The 16,873-nt window shown below is 35.7% G+C and overlaps 1 protein-coding gene across 1 annotated transcript; it reads left to right on the top strand.

Annotated features, from left to right (window-relative positions):
- Positions 1–769: 769 nt before the first annotated feature.
- On the top strand, positions 770–14,985 carry LOC133299653 (granule-bound starch synthase 2, chloroplastic/amyloplastic). Its single transcript, XM_061499135.1, has 9 exons — positions 770–1,287; positions 3,261–3,825; positions 4,478–4,542; positions 11,141–11,218; positions 11,320–11,430; positions 12,039–12,083; positions 12,940–13,113; positions 13,738–14,690; positions 14,769–14,985. The coding sequence occupies exons 1-9, from the start codon at positions 952–954 to the stop codon at positions 14,800–14,802; spliced, it is 2,361 nt and encodes a 786-aa protein (XP_061355119.1). The 5' UTR covers positions 770–951; the 3' UTR covers positions 14,803–14,985.
- Positions 14,986–16,873: the final 1,888 nt, after the last annotated feature.

The raw sequence follows: 16,873 nt of genomic DNA, 5'->3' as shown, positions 1-16,873 counted from the left end.
CCGAGTTGGTCCGGTTTGCCAACCCTAGAGAGGGTCACTGACCTTGCGGGATTGACCCTGGGGTGGGGCGAAGTTTTAATACACTGCAGATACGAGATAAATTTCCAAATCCTATAAATATAAGCGGAAAAATCATTTTTGTTTTAAAAGATATAACGATATGTCATTTTAGATTTTAACTGTTGATTTTCGTCAATCAACAATTATAATATATTAATAAGTTTGACCCAATAAATTATAAGTGTAAATTTGTCCCAATAAACTATTAACAACGAAAAATAATAATATTACATTTTCAAAAGGACAAATGGTTTTTTCAAATATAATATGGGGCATGTTATATTTATAAACTTTTTTGTACACTATGTAGAACCGGTCCTACATTAATCACACAGTGTACGATCGATCCTACATTAGTATAATTGTAAAAAAAGTTTGTAAACGGATCGTGTCCCGTATAATATATTTCTTAATCCTACTCGTTTAACACGCAAGCCTGCAGACAAAAAAAGAAGAAAAAAAAAAAAAGAAGAAAGAAGAAGAAGAAGAAAGTTTTACAGTTAAGTTGAATCCGAAGTTAGTACCCAAGGGTAAACTAACTGTAGAAGATGTTCGTAAAGTACCACGTTTTTAATTCGGTGGTAGGTTCGTGGCTCTCACCGCTTCAAAATATTCACAATGGGACCCAATTCTGTGACATATTTGTGGTCATCTGAAATTCTCATCCAAAATCTCCATTTTCAATTACTCTCTCTATCTTTGTGTGTTGCACTATTTATTCTCTGTCCTCCATTTTTCCATTCCACGCTTTTTCCATTTTCAGTTCCAAAGAAAGCCCTCAACTTTTATTCACAATTGCAAAATCTCCACTTGGGCCTTGTTCATCACTCCCTTTAACAATCTGGGTCTTCCTCTTTTTCATCAAAGTTACTATTTTTTGTTGATCCATTGATGATGGCATCAATGGGTTCTTTACCATTTCTTATGGAAACAAATGCTGACAATACTTTGCTACTGCTTCACACTCGTTCTTTCAAATTTTCACCAAAATTTAGCACTGTAAGTGCTTCACTATTTGAGCATTCAGGAACTAGGGGATTGGATCGTGGTAGATTGAACCATAGGTGTAGGAAGGGTTTGCTGTGCCTATGGGGGAATAAGCGTATAAGAGCTATAGGTAAGAGTTTTGGGAAAAGTGAGGATAAGGATGAGTCAGAGGAAATGCTTCAGGCCACCATTGAAAAGAGCAAAAAGGTTCTTGCTTTGCAAAGGGAACTTCTTCAACAGGTATTTTAGAATATGTTTTACAAAGGGTACAAATTTTGATCTTGAGCCGTCCTAATAGGTTTTAGGTTGAGACCCACATTTTTTTTTTGATTTAAATTATATTTTTTGTTCTTTGATTGATTAGTTGAAATTGGAAAATGAAGACTTTATTAAAAGTAAAGAGATAATCTTTTATCATCCTTTTGGAAATTAAAGGATAAGTATAGTTATAAGCCATTGCTTTACTTGTAAAAAGCAATGGCAACTTTTTTAGATTTTTCTATGTAGTTAATGTTGTTGGCTGTTTTCTTGATCTATTCAAGCTTTTCAAACTGAATGTAAACTTACATTGTAGAATGTGGTTTATGAGATCCTTACGGGAATATCTGTTCATTGAAATTACTATTTGACTCTGTCTAGTTGTGAGGTCCTGCGGTTATCATTTCTACAGTGAAGTGCCAAGGAATTAAGAATGATTGGTTAGGAGTTATAAAGAAAGATGTGATTACTATATTAGAGAAGATATCTCAAAATTAACTGAATGACCAAATAGAATGTGAGGCTTTTCCAGTCATTTTTTTGAAGTAAAAATCTGAAATTCATGATAATAACTTTTGTTTTTACGAAGCATCCAGGGGCCTTCTCATTACGTGCCCAAACCACGTATGGAGTGGGATATAAATTGACGGACGGTGTGCCTTAGAACGGAATGGAGAAAAGCTATAAGCATGGTGGAGGGTTAGACCTGTTGTTATTCCTATGTTCCAGATGATCCCTTTTTAGTCCTTTTCCTCTTCATTTCCCCCTCTTCTTCTTTTCACCTTCTTTTATTTCTTTATATATATATATATATATATATATATATATATTATTACTATTTTATTTATTTATTTTTTTTTTTATTTGTATTTGTATTTTTTATTTTTTATCTTTTTCCAAACTTTTCGTATCTTTTATTTGGGTTCATCTACTACCGACCCCAATTAATTTGGGATAAAGGTGATGTTGATGTTGATAGTTCTTGTGCTTTGTTTCTGCAATGTTTATCTTAATAACCCTTACCAGTCAATGGAGGATGATTTTTTTTAGTAGGTAGAGGATGATAGTACTACTGAGTATAAGAGATTCACTTCTAAAAGTGACTTAATTGGGATGCTGAATATTAAAGAGATGATCTAAATGAGACTTTGTTATTTGAATCGAGAGCATATCTTCGGTGCTCTCGTAGTAGGTACTCCTTTACTTAAAGTAAAAAAAAGTGGGACTTATATAGCATTAACCATAAAAGAGGGGTAAAATAAATGTTGTTTAATGGGTTACTTTTTTCCAAATTCAATAAGTGATGTATCGAGTCTTTAGTACTACCATAGTCTTATAAGCTGGTTATTCATTCTTTTCTGAGGAAATTGCCATAAATATCAAAAACTTATGTAACACTTAAGTTGTTGGTGAAGGCAGATGAATGATTTTATATTTTATATTATATTTCTAACAGATTTAGTAAATGTTAATTTAGAAAATGAGTAAATAACTGAGGTAGTGTTATAACAGTTGCACCTTTATATGTATTTGCTAGACTAATATGTTACACTGATGTCCTATGTTGCCGGTGAGCATGTTTCTGAAAACAGAGTCTGGTAATGAATTTAACAAAATCCAATTCTCATAAAATGTGCTATATGAGAACATGTGGGTGAGTAAGCTATCGGGAAATGATTTCCTCGGACGTTAAGGGTACATAATTAAACCATTCATATATAAACCACTGTCCTGTACTTAATTATATGGTCATAGTGAGGGACTTATGGATGGGTTCTAGAGATATGAAGTTCTAGAGTTTCTTCATTATGAAAGTTGAGAAGATTATACAAGTTATAATTACATTACTGTGTCGGCATACTTCATTTGGTCTCTTCTTATATGCTTTCTTCTTTCTAAACGTTATTATAAGCATTCATGTGGTGATCTTATTTTTGCTTTATTATCCTTTGCAGATTGCTGAAAGAAAGAAACTAATTTCTTCTATAAATAGTGACAGCATTCCTGAATCAGAAGGGAACATGATTTCTTATGAACGCAGTGACAAATCTCTGTCAAGTGACTCGAATCCACAGAAAGATTCTGTCAGTGGTCGCGATGCTGTGGAAAATCAAAATAGTAACATTGTTCTGAGGAATTATGTCGATTCTAATGAAGAGGAGATACTAGATGTCTCATCTGCAGGCATTGATCGAGGTTTAGATGAAGGTGAGGAGGAAGATGATAATTTCTCACCTGCTGAAGCGGCTTCATCTAAGCTATATTTCAATGAACAATTGAAATACAAGAGATATGAGCCAATAATGCCTGATACTTTGCCAAACTACCTTGCAAATAGCAATGAAACTTCTAGTGTAAAGGTTGGAAATCTGGAAGGTGTGAGAGAATCAAGTTTAAAGGAGGTCACTGATGAAGTTGACAATGTTGAGAGTGAAGGTGACAAATCCCCACCGTTAGCTGGGGTCAATATCATCAATATTATATTAGTTGCTACAGAATGTACTCCCTGGTCAAAAACAGGTAATTTAACGTTATTTCTATGAAAGGTTTTCCCTATGTTGCTGAGCTCCCCTATTACAAACCCGGATTGGCATTGTTGATAGAATGTACTCAAATAGACAATAGTTACACCAAGTAAGCCCATGAATATAGTTGAAATTTGACAATTAGCTAATTTTGCAGGCAATCAGTTCACCATCCTGGGGATTCACTATTTAAAATAAATTTTCTTTGGGAAAATACCTTACCATGCTTATACCAATTTTGGTAACTTGTATCTCAATTGCCAAAGGAGGCATATAAAGAAGAAAAAAAATAATCATAGCTTCAATATAATCTAGTGTAACCGCTCACTTTTCACAGGCTTGTTTGGAAATTTGAATAAAAGAACAGAAAAAACAAAAACAAAATGATTTTCAAGATTTTCTTTTGAATTTATATATCTGTCATTGCTAGCCTTGTTCTTGAATTATAACACTAACAAGTTAGCACCCTTATGTGGCATATATAACCAATCATAAGCATTCATGTGATGCAACTACTTACATGAACCAAGCCAATAGAACTCTCCTTCTTTTCCTCTTTGTCAGACCGACTCTACAATATTTGATTGTCCTTCTATGCATGCTGCTTTGTTTTTATGTAATTTACAGACTCATACCTGAACTGATAGGTGGGCTTGGAGATGTTGCTGGATCATTACCGAAGGCTTTGGCTCGGCGTGGACATAGGGTTATGGTAACATGTTATCCCCTTGATGAACTGACAGAGTATCACATGTGTTGGAAAAGAACTTACTCTTTTACTCCTTGCTTAACTAAAAACCACCTGAACACAATCTTTTCAACTGGGTGTTGAAATGTGTTCTTCCTTCTTTGATTAGGTCTTGATCTTTTATTCCTTCTTTGGTTATTAAATCTTCCATACATATTAGAATTTAGAAGGGTGATTTTCAATTTTATTTCATCTGGAGGTGGAGAGATGCATAATATCAAAGGAATAGTGGTTCAAAAAGAGACTACAGCACTAATTTTGGCAAATTCTAGACCTTATGGTTTAGGGCTTCGGGTTGCTTGCTTTCTTTTAGGTGCACCTCAACTTAATTTGGGATGGGCTCTAGTGGTAAGTTCCATAACCATTTAGTAGCCAAAACAATATTCTTGGAGACCAAATTCGTGGCACCCAAACTGTCTTTAGGCCTGCTCTGCAGGCTGTAGCAAATCTCCCAACTGACATGATGACATCTTCTCTAATCATCCACACCCAACCGAAAAAAGCTCCTCATAATCTTTTCTATTCCCTTAGCCAGCGCAAATGGAGTTCGAAGTACTGGGAGATAGTGTATGGGAATTCCTGCTAGGCAAGCTTGAATATGACTGACCCATCCACCCCCTGAGTAGTGAGCACCTTTCTAATTATCCATAGACTTTGAGATCTTTTGAAATTTGAAAAACATGATCCCAAAAAGAAGCCCAAGGGTTAGCACTCTAGATTAGTCTCAAATAAGCAAAATAGGCCATTGGAAGACTTTGTAATTGACCAGAAAAGCATAAGAGAGAAAAAGATTATCGTGCCAAACCGTTCTTAGCCAAATTGATCATCAAACCAGAAAAAGCTTCAAAACACTAAGAATAGAGGCACCATTTACAAATTCATCAAGTTCACAGCATACCTTGGAATATTATTAATATAATTAATAACTGTAAGCAGATCAATATGTCTAATGACTGAAGTGGAGATTACAACCAACTCTTTACTTCTACAAGCCGCTAATTATGTCTTACCAAAAATGCAGTGTCTTCGTAGAGGACATAATTTATCCTGATTCATGGTGAGTTATTGAAAATTATTTTTGAGTTTAGTGGGTTCAGCTCACTTGAAAAAGGGTATTCTGATATATTTTAGAATTGTGAAATAATATGATACAAAGAGGTCTCTATTTATAGAGACCAAAAACCCTAATTCTTGACCTAATGGGCTTGGCCCAATACAACAAATACTAATAATAATAAAAGACCTAATATTTACAACACTCCCCCTCAAGCTGAGGAATAGATATTTATCATTCCCAGCTTGCTAGTAAGTTCTTGAAATCTATCTGAAGGAAGTCCCTTTGTCAATAGATCAGCTAATTGACGCCCAGTGGGAATGTATGGAGTGGTAATCAACCCGCTATCAAGTTTCTCTTTGATGAAATGGCGGTCGGCCTCAATATGTTTAGTCCGATCATGTTGAACTGGATTATGAGCTATACAAATAGCGGACTTATTATCACATAGCAGCTTCATAGGTCCCTCACATTTTATTTTGAGATCATCAAGTACAATTTTCAGCCACAGTAACTCACAAATGCCTTGAGCCATAGCTCGAAATTCAGCTTCTGCACTTGATCTGGCAACCACATCTTGTTTCTTACTTCTCCATGTCACCAAGTTACCGCAAAGAAACATGCAATAACCAGTGGTAGAACGACGGTCAGTCACGGATCCAGCATAATCAGCATCAGTGTAGACTTCTAAAGAGAGATTACCATCACGTCGGAATAACAATCCTTTACCAGGAGTAGCTTTAAGATACTGAAGAATTCTCTCTACTGCCTGCATGTGTTTCTCATTTGGATCGTGCATAAACTGACTGACAACACTAACAGCGTAAGCTAGGTCTGGCCTAGTATGGGCCAGATATATCAATTTTCCAACTAGCCGTTGATATTGTCCTTTATCAACTGGAGGACTCTCCTCTTCAAAGCCTATCTTGTGATTCTGCTCAATAGGAGTATTAGAGGGTTTACACCCGAGCTTCCCTGCTTATTTGAGAAGATCCAAAACATATTTCCTCTGACTGATAAAAATTCCTTTGCTTGAATGAGCTACTTCTATCCCTAGGAAATATCTTAGTTTCCCAAGGTCTTTGACTTCGAACTCAGAGGCAAGTCGTGTCTGCAGAATCTGTCTCTCCACAAAATCATCACCTGTGATAATAATATCATCAACATATACAAGGAGCACAGTAAGCTTCCCATTTTGGGAGTGCTTGAAGAAAAGAGTGTGATCTCCTTGACTCTGTCTATATCCTAAGGTCATCATAACCTTAGTAAACCTTCCAAACCAAGCACGAGGTGACTGTTTCAATCCATACAAGGCCTTTTTTAATCGACAAACTTTATTTTCCCCCTTCACAGAATCAAAACCAGGCGGGATTTCCATGTAGACTTCTTCTTCTAACTCACCATTGAGAAAAACATTTTTCACATCAAATTGATTTATATCCCAATTGTAATGGGCAGTAAGGGACAACAAGATTCTCACTGTATTCATCTTTGCAACTGGAGCAAAGGTTTCTTCATAATCAATGCCATAGGTTTGAGTGTAACCTTTGGCGACTAATCGAGCCTTGTATCTCTCAAGAGTGCCATCAGAATTATATTTCAGGGCATAAACCCATCTGCACCCTACTGCTTTCTTTCCGTTGGGTCTATCAATAACCTCCCATGTTTTATTTTTCTCCAACGCATTCATCTCCTCTTGCATGGCTTGAGCCCAATTCCCATCTTTCAAAGCTTCATGTACTGATTTTGGGATTGAAGTAGAATCTAGTGCTGAAACAAAGCTTTTGTGCTGCACAGAAAGATTAGCAGAGGAAACAAAATGGGAGATAGGGTATTGAGTACAAGAGGGACAGGAAGAACAAGTTTTCTTGGAACAAGATCTTTTTCCTTTTCTTAAAGCAATGGGTAAATCATCTGAAGCAGTAGTAATGGGTAAGTCATCAGAAACAGTAGTAATGGGTAAGTCATCAGACGTATTAACATCATGATCAGAAATATGAGATTCAGGACTTACCAGTGGTTCAGACGATTGAGGTTGCTGTTGAGGCAATGTGGGCTGTTTCCTTTTTTGATATACCAATTCAGGTGTCACAATCTTCCGTATCTCTGGTGTATTTGATGTATCAGTCATAGGAGGATCAGTCACAGGAGGATCAGACATAGACACATTAGGAACAGGAACAAGAGGAAGAGACACTGACACAGGTGAAGAAGTAGACACTGAAGATTCAAAGAAGGAAGGTGATGAGTCTTCTGGTGAATTATTCTCCCCCTGAAGATGAGGACCTTGGAAAAAGGACTCAGATTCCTGAAATGTAACATCCATAGAAACAAAAAATTTCCGACTTCCAGGGTGATAGCACTTGTAGCCCTTCTTATCAGGAGCATAACCAAGGAAGACACATTTAAGAGCCCTAGGATCCAACTTACTGTGATGCTGTTTATGAATATGAACAAAGACAACACACCCAAACACTCGAGGAGGAAGACTTTGCAAAGTTGGAACAGAAGGAAAAAAAGAAGTCATGGAGTGAATAGGACTTACATGATCGAGAACCCGAGTGGGTAGACGATTGATCAAGAACGCTGCAGTAAGAATGACATCTCCCCAATAGCATTTGGGTACATGTGTTTGAAACAGTAAGGCACGAGCAACTTCAAGAAGGTGACGATTTTTCCTTTCAGCAACCCCATTTTGTTGAGGGGTGTCTACACAAGTAAGTTCATGAATCATACCTTGATTTTGTATAAATTGGGAAAAAGAGTGATTGACATATTCAGTACCATTATCTGTCCTTAGTCTTTTGATATTTTTACAAAATTGAGTCTCAATCATTTTATAAAATTGAAAGAACAGTTGTGGTACCTCAGACTTTTCACGCATTAAGTAAACCCAAGTGACACGAGTGTAATCATCAATAAAAGAAACAAACCATTTATTTCCAGAAGAATGAGGGACCTTAGAAGGACCCCAAACATCAGAATGAATAAGATCAAAAGGTTGAACACTCTTAGTAATACTAGAAGGAAAAGACACACGATGATGCTTAGCAAATTCACAAACATCACAATGAAAAGACTCAACAGACTTAGACAAAAACAATGACGGGAATAAAGATTTGAGTAAACTAAATGGAGGATGACCTAAACGCTTATGATGCAGCCAAATTAAAGAATCAGCAGTTGATTGACCATGAGACATGAATGTGTGATCTATTACTTTATTTGCGGGAGATTGTGACACCAGATAGTACAGCCCACCTTGCTCTTTAGCACTACCAATCGTCTTCCCTGTGGCGAGATCCTGAAAAACAGTAAGGCACGAGCAACTTCAAGAAGGTGACGATTTTTCCTTCTGTTCCAACTTTGCAAAGTCTTCCTCCTCGAGTGTTTGGGTGTGTTGTCTTTGTTCATATTCATAAACAGCATCGCAGTAAGTTGGATCCTAGGGCTCTTAAATGTGTCTTCCTTGGTTATGCTCCTGATAAGAAGGGCTACATGTGCTATCACCCTGGAAGTCGAATTTTTTTTGTTTCTATGGATGTTACATTTCAGGAATCTGAGTCCTTTTTCCAAGGTCCTCATCTTCAGGGGGAGAATAATTCACCAGAAGACTCATCACCTTCCTTCTTTGAATCTTCAGTGTCTACTTCTTCACCTGTGTCAGTGTCTCTTCCTCTTGTTCCTGTTCCTAATGTGTCTATGTCTGATCCTCCTGTGACTGATCCTCCTATGACTGATACATCAAATACACCAGAGATACGGAAGATTGTGACACCAGATAGTACAGCCCACCTTGCTCTTTAGCACTACCAATCGTCTTACCTGTTGCGAGATCCTGAAAAACACAATGGGTAGGGAAGAAGGTTACAGTACAATTCAAATCTTTTGTAATTTTGTGAATAGAAAGAAGATTCGTGGAGAGTTTAGGAACATGAAGAACATCCTTAAGATGTAAGGACTGCTGTAAGTTTATGTCACCAGAACCCGCAACTGATGTATGTGAGCCATCAGCTATGGATATTGTATGAGTTCCAATGGTAGGATGATAAGAAATAAAGGAGTCAGCACAACAAGCCATATGATCAGTAGCACCAGAATCAACAACCCAAGAATGTTTAAAATCATTACATGAAGAAATGAAAGAATGAGTTTTGGAGCTCATACCAGTCATAGCCAAAGCACTAGTATCAGATGGCTTACTCAGATAATCAAGAATGGTTCGGAGTCGTTCCAACTCATCTGGACGAAATGCAGATTGGGTCTCATTAGGGGCAGGGGTTATTTCAGAAGAAGTAAAATGCGCTTGACCACGCATCCTTGCCATCTTTTCTAAGACAGTTTGCTTTCCATAAAGGCGAAAGCATAAATCCTTGATATGACCTGTTTTTTTACAATAAGAACACCATCGATCATTTCTCTTAGGTCTAGAAGAGGTACCATCATAAAATTTTGAAAAAGAACTCCTTTGAGAAGAGGCCATACTGCACAGCAAATGGTCAAAGAAAAGCTCCAAGAAGCCAAGAAATTCTGAAAAAAAATACCAAACGATGTCCGATCAAAGTAGAGAACACAGATCCAGAACCGGCTTGGAGAGACGATCAGAACCGTGGTGGTCCGCGGCCGAGAACCACCGTCACGCGCTGTCACGTGCCGGTGAAGCTGGCGGCGCGTGGGATTCACGCGCAGAGACAAGGGCGGCGCGTGGAGGCGCGTCTGACCTCCGATGGTGCTGGGTTTTTCAGGCGAAGGTCGTCCGGCGAGCGCGATGGTTTCTGTGGCTGTTCGGAGTGAAGAATCCACCGGAAAAAGGTTACAATCGCGATGAACAGGTTCTGTACGGTGGTTCTGTACGTTGATTCTGTGAACGTTTGTTTCTGGTTGTGTAATGGACAAGAAAAAGAAAGAGGAACAGTGAAGCAATGGTCTTCTCGGTCCAAGAGGTCCCCGGAAAAAAAATTTCCGGTGGCGGCTGATGGCAGCGAGAGACGTGAAAAAGAATAGAAAGGTTTCGTAGGCGCGGAAGCAGAGCCCTCTGGATCGAGAGCTCTGATACCAACTTGAAAAAGGGTATTCTGATATATTTTAGAATTGTGAAATAATATGATACAAAGAGGTCTCTATTTATAGAGACCAAAAACCCTAATTCTTGACCTAATGGGCTTGGCCCAATACAACAAATACTAATAATAATAAAAGACCTAATATTTACAACAAGCTCTTCCAAGTGCTGTTCTTAGTCTTTAGTTTTGTAACTTCCCACAAAAATGTAAGATATGATTCTGATGACTCGCATGGTCTAGACTGTGGTTTTGGAATGTATCTGAGCTTCCAATTAAGTTGATTTTTTGTCAGTCTATCCCATATTGTATACTAAATGTGGATCAAGATATGAGAGCTTGTTTCTCAGCTCATCAAATTATTATTAGATAATTAAATGAATTTTCAAGTTGCTTTTTTTACTAGTGCTTCCATTATCTGATTTATTTCTTTTCATTCTGTTCTTAGGTTGTGGTGCCTCGGTATGGTAATTATGCTGAACCACAAGATACAGGAGTACGGAAAAGGTACAAAGTAGATGGTCAGGTGTGCAGCAGCCACTCTATTCTTAATCAATTATAATTGGTTGAATCAGTTGAATTGCTACTACCTTGGTGTTGTAACTCTCCAACATTTTCACTTTACAGGACATGGAAGTAATGTATTTCCAGGCTTATATTGATGGTGTCGACTTCGTTTTTATTGAGAGTCCCATATTTCGCCATTTACAGCATAACATCTATGGTGGAAACCGAGTGGTAATAGTCTATTTGTGTTGAGTTGAGGATTGCCATTAAGTACTTCCATTGTCATAAAATGTAACATTACTCAGCTCCTTTTCAAGGGGGAAAAAAAGACAGAACTGTCCTATTTTGTGAATTGTTGGTTTCCTCTATGAGAATTCCTCCATAGAAGAGATGAGAGAAAAGGTAGAGAGAAGTGAGAAGTAGAGAGATCAGAGAGATGAACATTTGTAATTAATATTGAGAAGTGAATGATTGATTGATTTGTACAATACGCTCAGCTCTATATATAGGGCTGAGGCTAATACATTGATGACTCAGCAAGTCTAACAAATTATGTAACAAACCAACAAACTTATAGAGAAATAATCTGCTGTGACATTTACAGTATACCCTACTACAACTAATCAGTATCACTAGTACAACTATGCTAATATCCTCTATTAGTAAAATGATTATGAGAGGAATGACCAAAATGCTGTGCTCTTTTGATTTAAGGTATCCTGGAAACTCATCTTGCATTGGTACATATGCAAGACTGCTCAGTTACGTGTAATGTAACTAGTCGTCCGCTCTTACTGTTTCTTAGTATTTTAACTCATGCATGTCCTTTAATGAAACAGGATATTCTGAAACGCATGGTGCTGTTTTGCAAAGCAGCTGCTGAGGTACATGAACTAAATGGTTTTGTTACTAATGAATTATGGGATACTCAGTTATGAAAATTGTGTACCTGAAGAGTCTTTTAGCAGAATATATATGCTATGTATTTTGTTTTGAAAATTTGAAAGCAAACATATCTGTATACCAGATTGTGGACTGTAAATATTTCAGGCAACTTGAAATACATTGGGCAAAAATGGTGAAAATAATAAATAACTAGTAGTAAAGGATTAGTCTGCATTACATTGGGCAAAAATGGTGAAAATAGTGAATGGTTGGTAGTAAATTTGTTCGTCAAGGAAATGTGACTGGCGTAAGGTCTAGGTTCGTACTTGTCATACCAAGCTTCCAATATTGACAACATGTGGCATCTCCATCTTCATGCGTTACAGACTAATGCTTTGAATTTCTCTTAATGTTATCTCTTATAATCATTTTTATGTAAGTTTTCATGTGTTGCAGTATAATCGACGGAAAATATGCAAATATAAGACGTACCTTTAGAATTACTTAACCCTGGGTCCTCAAGCAAATGCTGTGAATTCTTACCACAAGGAAATGATGAGGCCTGTGAAGTAGGATGCATTTTGAAAAGCATATCGATAGGATTTTTCTCAAATAACATATTTTTCTGGCAGATGTGTTCTTTATTAAATCGTTATATTTATCTACTTTCGATATGAATGTTAGAATATTAGGAAATGTGTCATGTTATCGTTATTGTACTTCAGAATATCTTAAAAGTATTTTAGATAATATCTTAAAATTGATTTTCATATTTTCTTATATATCATGATTTGTTTTCTTATACAATTAGGATAGTATTAGTATAAATAAGGATTAAATGGTAATGTTTTTCAGGTTCCTTGGCATGTTCCATGTGGTGGTGTTTGCTATGGAGATGGAAATTTGGTATTCATAGCAAATGATTGGCATACTGCATTGCTGCCTGTGTATCTGAAAGCATATTATCGCGACAATGGTTTGATGACGTTTACAAGATCCGTTCTTGTGATTCATAACATAGCTCACCAGGTTCATTCCTTATCTAGATACAACGATTTTAGTATAGTTAATTCATTTTTCTGTACAGTGAAGAAAGAAGCTGCTACATATATTTTTTTATTCAGCGCATCTGGTTCGCTTGTTTTAAATGAAAAAAGAAAATGAGTGAAAGGATATAGGCCTTCAGATAAGTACCTTCTTATGTCTCTCTATAACTGTTCTGGATAGTTCATCTATGTTCCTGTATTTGCACTTCAACCTCAAATAGTTTAAATATTCTGTGATTCAAATTAAGATGATTAATTTCAAGTTTACACTAGTTTAAAACACCATGGTATCAGTATCCTGCTGGTGATAAAAGATTCTGGTACTAGAGTAGCTTTCTGAAACCCATAGAAGATAATGATAATGAAAAAGGCTCAATAAAATTTGCTGTGAAATGTGCATATTTCTTTTCAGAAAGCAAATGAAATTTAGTAAGGAATCAAGAACAGGTTTTCTTATTAGATGAATCCAGTTTGCATTGCTTGTGAGTTGTATCTAAATTCAATTCTTTTATCTTTGAATGAAACTGTAAGTAGAAGCCAAGTGGAGTTTATATTGCATACTTTCTTACATAGAGAATGAACATTCACACACTTACTTTCTATACAGGGTCGGGGCCCAGTTGATGATTTCAACTATGTGGATTTACCTGAACACTACATAGACCTTTTCAAATTATATGACCCCATTGGAGGTGACCACTTCAATATATTTGCAGCTGGTTTAAAGGCCGCAGACCGGATTGTCACGGTTAGTCACGGATATGCATGGGAGCTTAAAACTTCTGAAGGTGGGTGGGGTTTGCATGGGATCATAAGCGAGAATGACTGGAAATTCAGGGGTATTGTGAATGGCATTGATACCAAAGATTGGAGCCCCCAGTTTGATGTTCACTTGAAATCAGATGGCTACACTAACTACACCCTTGAGACCATGCAAAGTGGTAAGAGTCAATGTAAACAAGCCTTGCAAAAGGAGCTTGGTTTGCCTATCCGTGAAGATGTTCCATTAATTGCTTTCATTGGAAGGTTGGATCAACAGAAAGGTGTTGATCTCATAGCTGAAGCAATTCCTTGGATGATGGGGCAAGATGTGCAACTAATCATGTTGGGAACTGGAAGGCCTGATCTAGAACAAATGCTTAGGCAATTTGAATGCCAACACCATGACAAAATCAGAGGATGGGTTGGTTTTTCAGTGAAAATGGCTCACAGGATAACTGCAGGTTCAGACATATTGCTAATGCCATCAAGATTTGAGCCATGTGGATTGAATCAACTCTATGCCATGAACTATGGAACAGTTCCTGTTGTGCATGCTGTTGGTGGACTTAGAGATACAGTGCAACCTTTTAATCCTTTTGATGAGTCAGGCCTTGGATGGACATTTGATAGTGCAGAAGCTCATAAGTTAATACATGCATTAGGGAACTGTTTATTGACCTATAGGGAGTATAAGAAGAGTTGGGAAGGGCTTCAACAACGAGGGATGACACAAGATCTTAGTTGGGACAATGCTGCTCAGCAATATGAAGAAGTTCTCCTTGCTGCCAAATTCCAATGGTGAAATTCTTGGCATTTACTCCATCTAATCTTACTGATCAAAATATGGAAGTGTATTCATGCTTTGAGTGATTTCAGGGGTCATGATTGTTGTACAAGGGAAAGGAACTGAGCATATTGTTTATAAGAAGATATTTCAGGGTCATCACTCTTGCAACCTTCATAATATAGGTCCCGGAGCACATTTTTGTCTTGTAAACCAAGGATTATCTAATACGGTTGTTATATATTTCATGTGTCAGGCACATATCAATGTAGCAAACTGAGCAAAATATAAATTGAAGTGCTTAGAAAATTTCCTGTCCTTTTGGCTAAAGAAAGAAAGGAGAAAGTATTACTACCTTGCAAAGAGAAACTGTAGGCTTGCAAAGAGAAACTATAGGCCTGTTTGATTGTGTTCTGATTTTTTTATTTTCTTTTTGTTTTGTTTTGAAAGTTAAAAATCAAAATAGAAAACAAAAACAATCTGGACATGTTGTCTAAATTTGATTCTAAAAATAAAAAAAAGTTACAGTTTTTATTTATCTTTTTTACAAAACATGCTTTCTAAAACGGATTTTTTTGTTCTAAAAATAAAAAACTATTTTTAAAAAATAGTTATCAAACAGAGCCTATCTCTCTCACTGCCCCCGCCTAAGCTTCTACTCTTTCCATACTGCAATGGCTATATATTTAATTGTCACATTAATAATTTTTGTATTATATTTTTTAACAAATTTACTCATATACGAGTTTTTTAGGTTTAAAGGATAGATAATGTACTAGTCCATTTATCTATAGCCAACTTATCTATAATAAAATGAAGAAGACAGTAAGAACTAAATTTGTGAGCACTTCCTCCGATGTTGATATCATGCATTAAATAAAAATCACATTAATATTTTTTATATTATATTTATGGCCATCACCAGATACAAGATTATATTTCTGTATTTTACAAGGGTTTCCAATCTGGAGTGCTTATCAGCCCAAATGCAGCCAACTTTTCACTAGGATAGTTTAGATTTTAGAATGTGTAGTTCCTCTTCATCCACGTTAGAAAGCAAACTTTTGTTCGTAATATTACTTTTCTTTCGTATAAGATAATTTTTCTCATATTTTCTCAATTATTTTCACATCTTATCTTTTTTTTTCTTGTAATAGTGAAGCTCATTCATTTTCTCTCTACAACATAAGATAACTATTTTATGTGAAAGGAGACTAATAAAACCTATAATGTAATCATACTTTGATATTCCAAACATCTGCTTGTCCACTTAATGGAATATTTCGTTTCTGTTAGTTTTTTTCTCTCTCCACAACTGAAAGCATATTACTGTTAGTTTAACTTCACCAGAAAATATAAGTACCAATATCCAAAAAATAAAAAATATAAGGATCAAAATCTAAATCAAGTGAAACTACAGGGATTAAATGTTTAAATTTAACCTAAACTACTATTTGACATATGTAAAATTATTTTTAATGACAAATGTCAAATAATAATTTTAGTAGCCATAGTAAATGGTGCTTAACTAAGAATTACACTGTATTACTATTCTTATTTGTCTTTTGCTACTACTAATATTAAAAATTATAATAATTTATCAATTTTAAATATTATTTTTCTAGTCTCAATCTTGTGGAGATAATGGTTCACTCATTTTACATATACTTTGCGTTTAAAATTGCTGTAACATCATTCTTGCATCATTTCAATTTTCTTTCTCAGATATAAAGCAAAGAAAACACACGTTACAATACGCACATATTCTATCTTTAGTTTTCCAAAAAAGTGTAAAAAATAATATAAAAATGTAGTGTGAAAATGACTTGTGCTTTTAATTTTTATCATGATTATCTATGTACTGTTGAAAGATTCTTGTTCTTAAAACTTACCTTTTTAAATAAAAAATTTAGATTAAGGAAGACACACCAAGTTAAAAATTAAATATTTTAGAATTTAAAAAAGATTGATTTGCAATTTAAAAGAGAAAAAAATTAAAAAATGTATATTTAAAAGCTTGTAATTAATTCAAAACCAAATAAAATTGAAGGACAACATTTATTTTTCTCTCTAAACTTTATTATGTCTAAATGAATTATCATTATCAATATCAAATTAGTAAGATACATGCAGTTATTAGTTACAATAAAAAAAAGCCTGTTTGAATCATCTTTTTTTAAGCTAAAAATTATTTTTA

The sequence above is a fragment of the Gastrolobium bilobum genome, unplaced genomic scaffold, assembly GCF_033153095.1.
Source record: "Gastrolobium bilobum isolate Gb01-03AN ecotype WA unplaced genomic scaffold, APGP_CSIRO_Gbil_v1 utg16926, whole genome shotgun sequence".
NCBI lineage: Eukaryota > Viridiplantae > Streptophyta > Magnoliopsida > Fabales > Fabaceae > Gastrolobium > Gastrolobium bilobum.
This window is presented reverse-complemented; position numbering and strand designations above follow the sequence as displayed.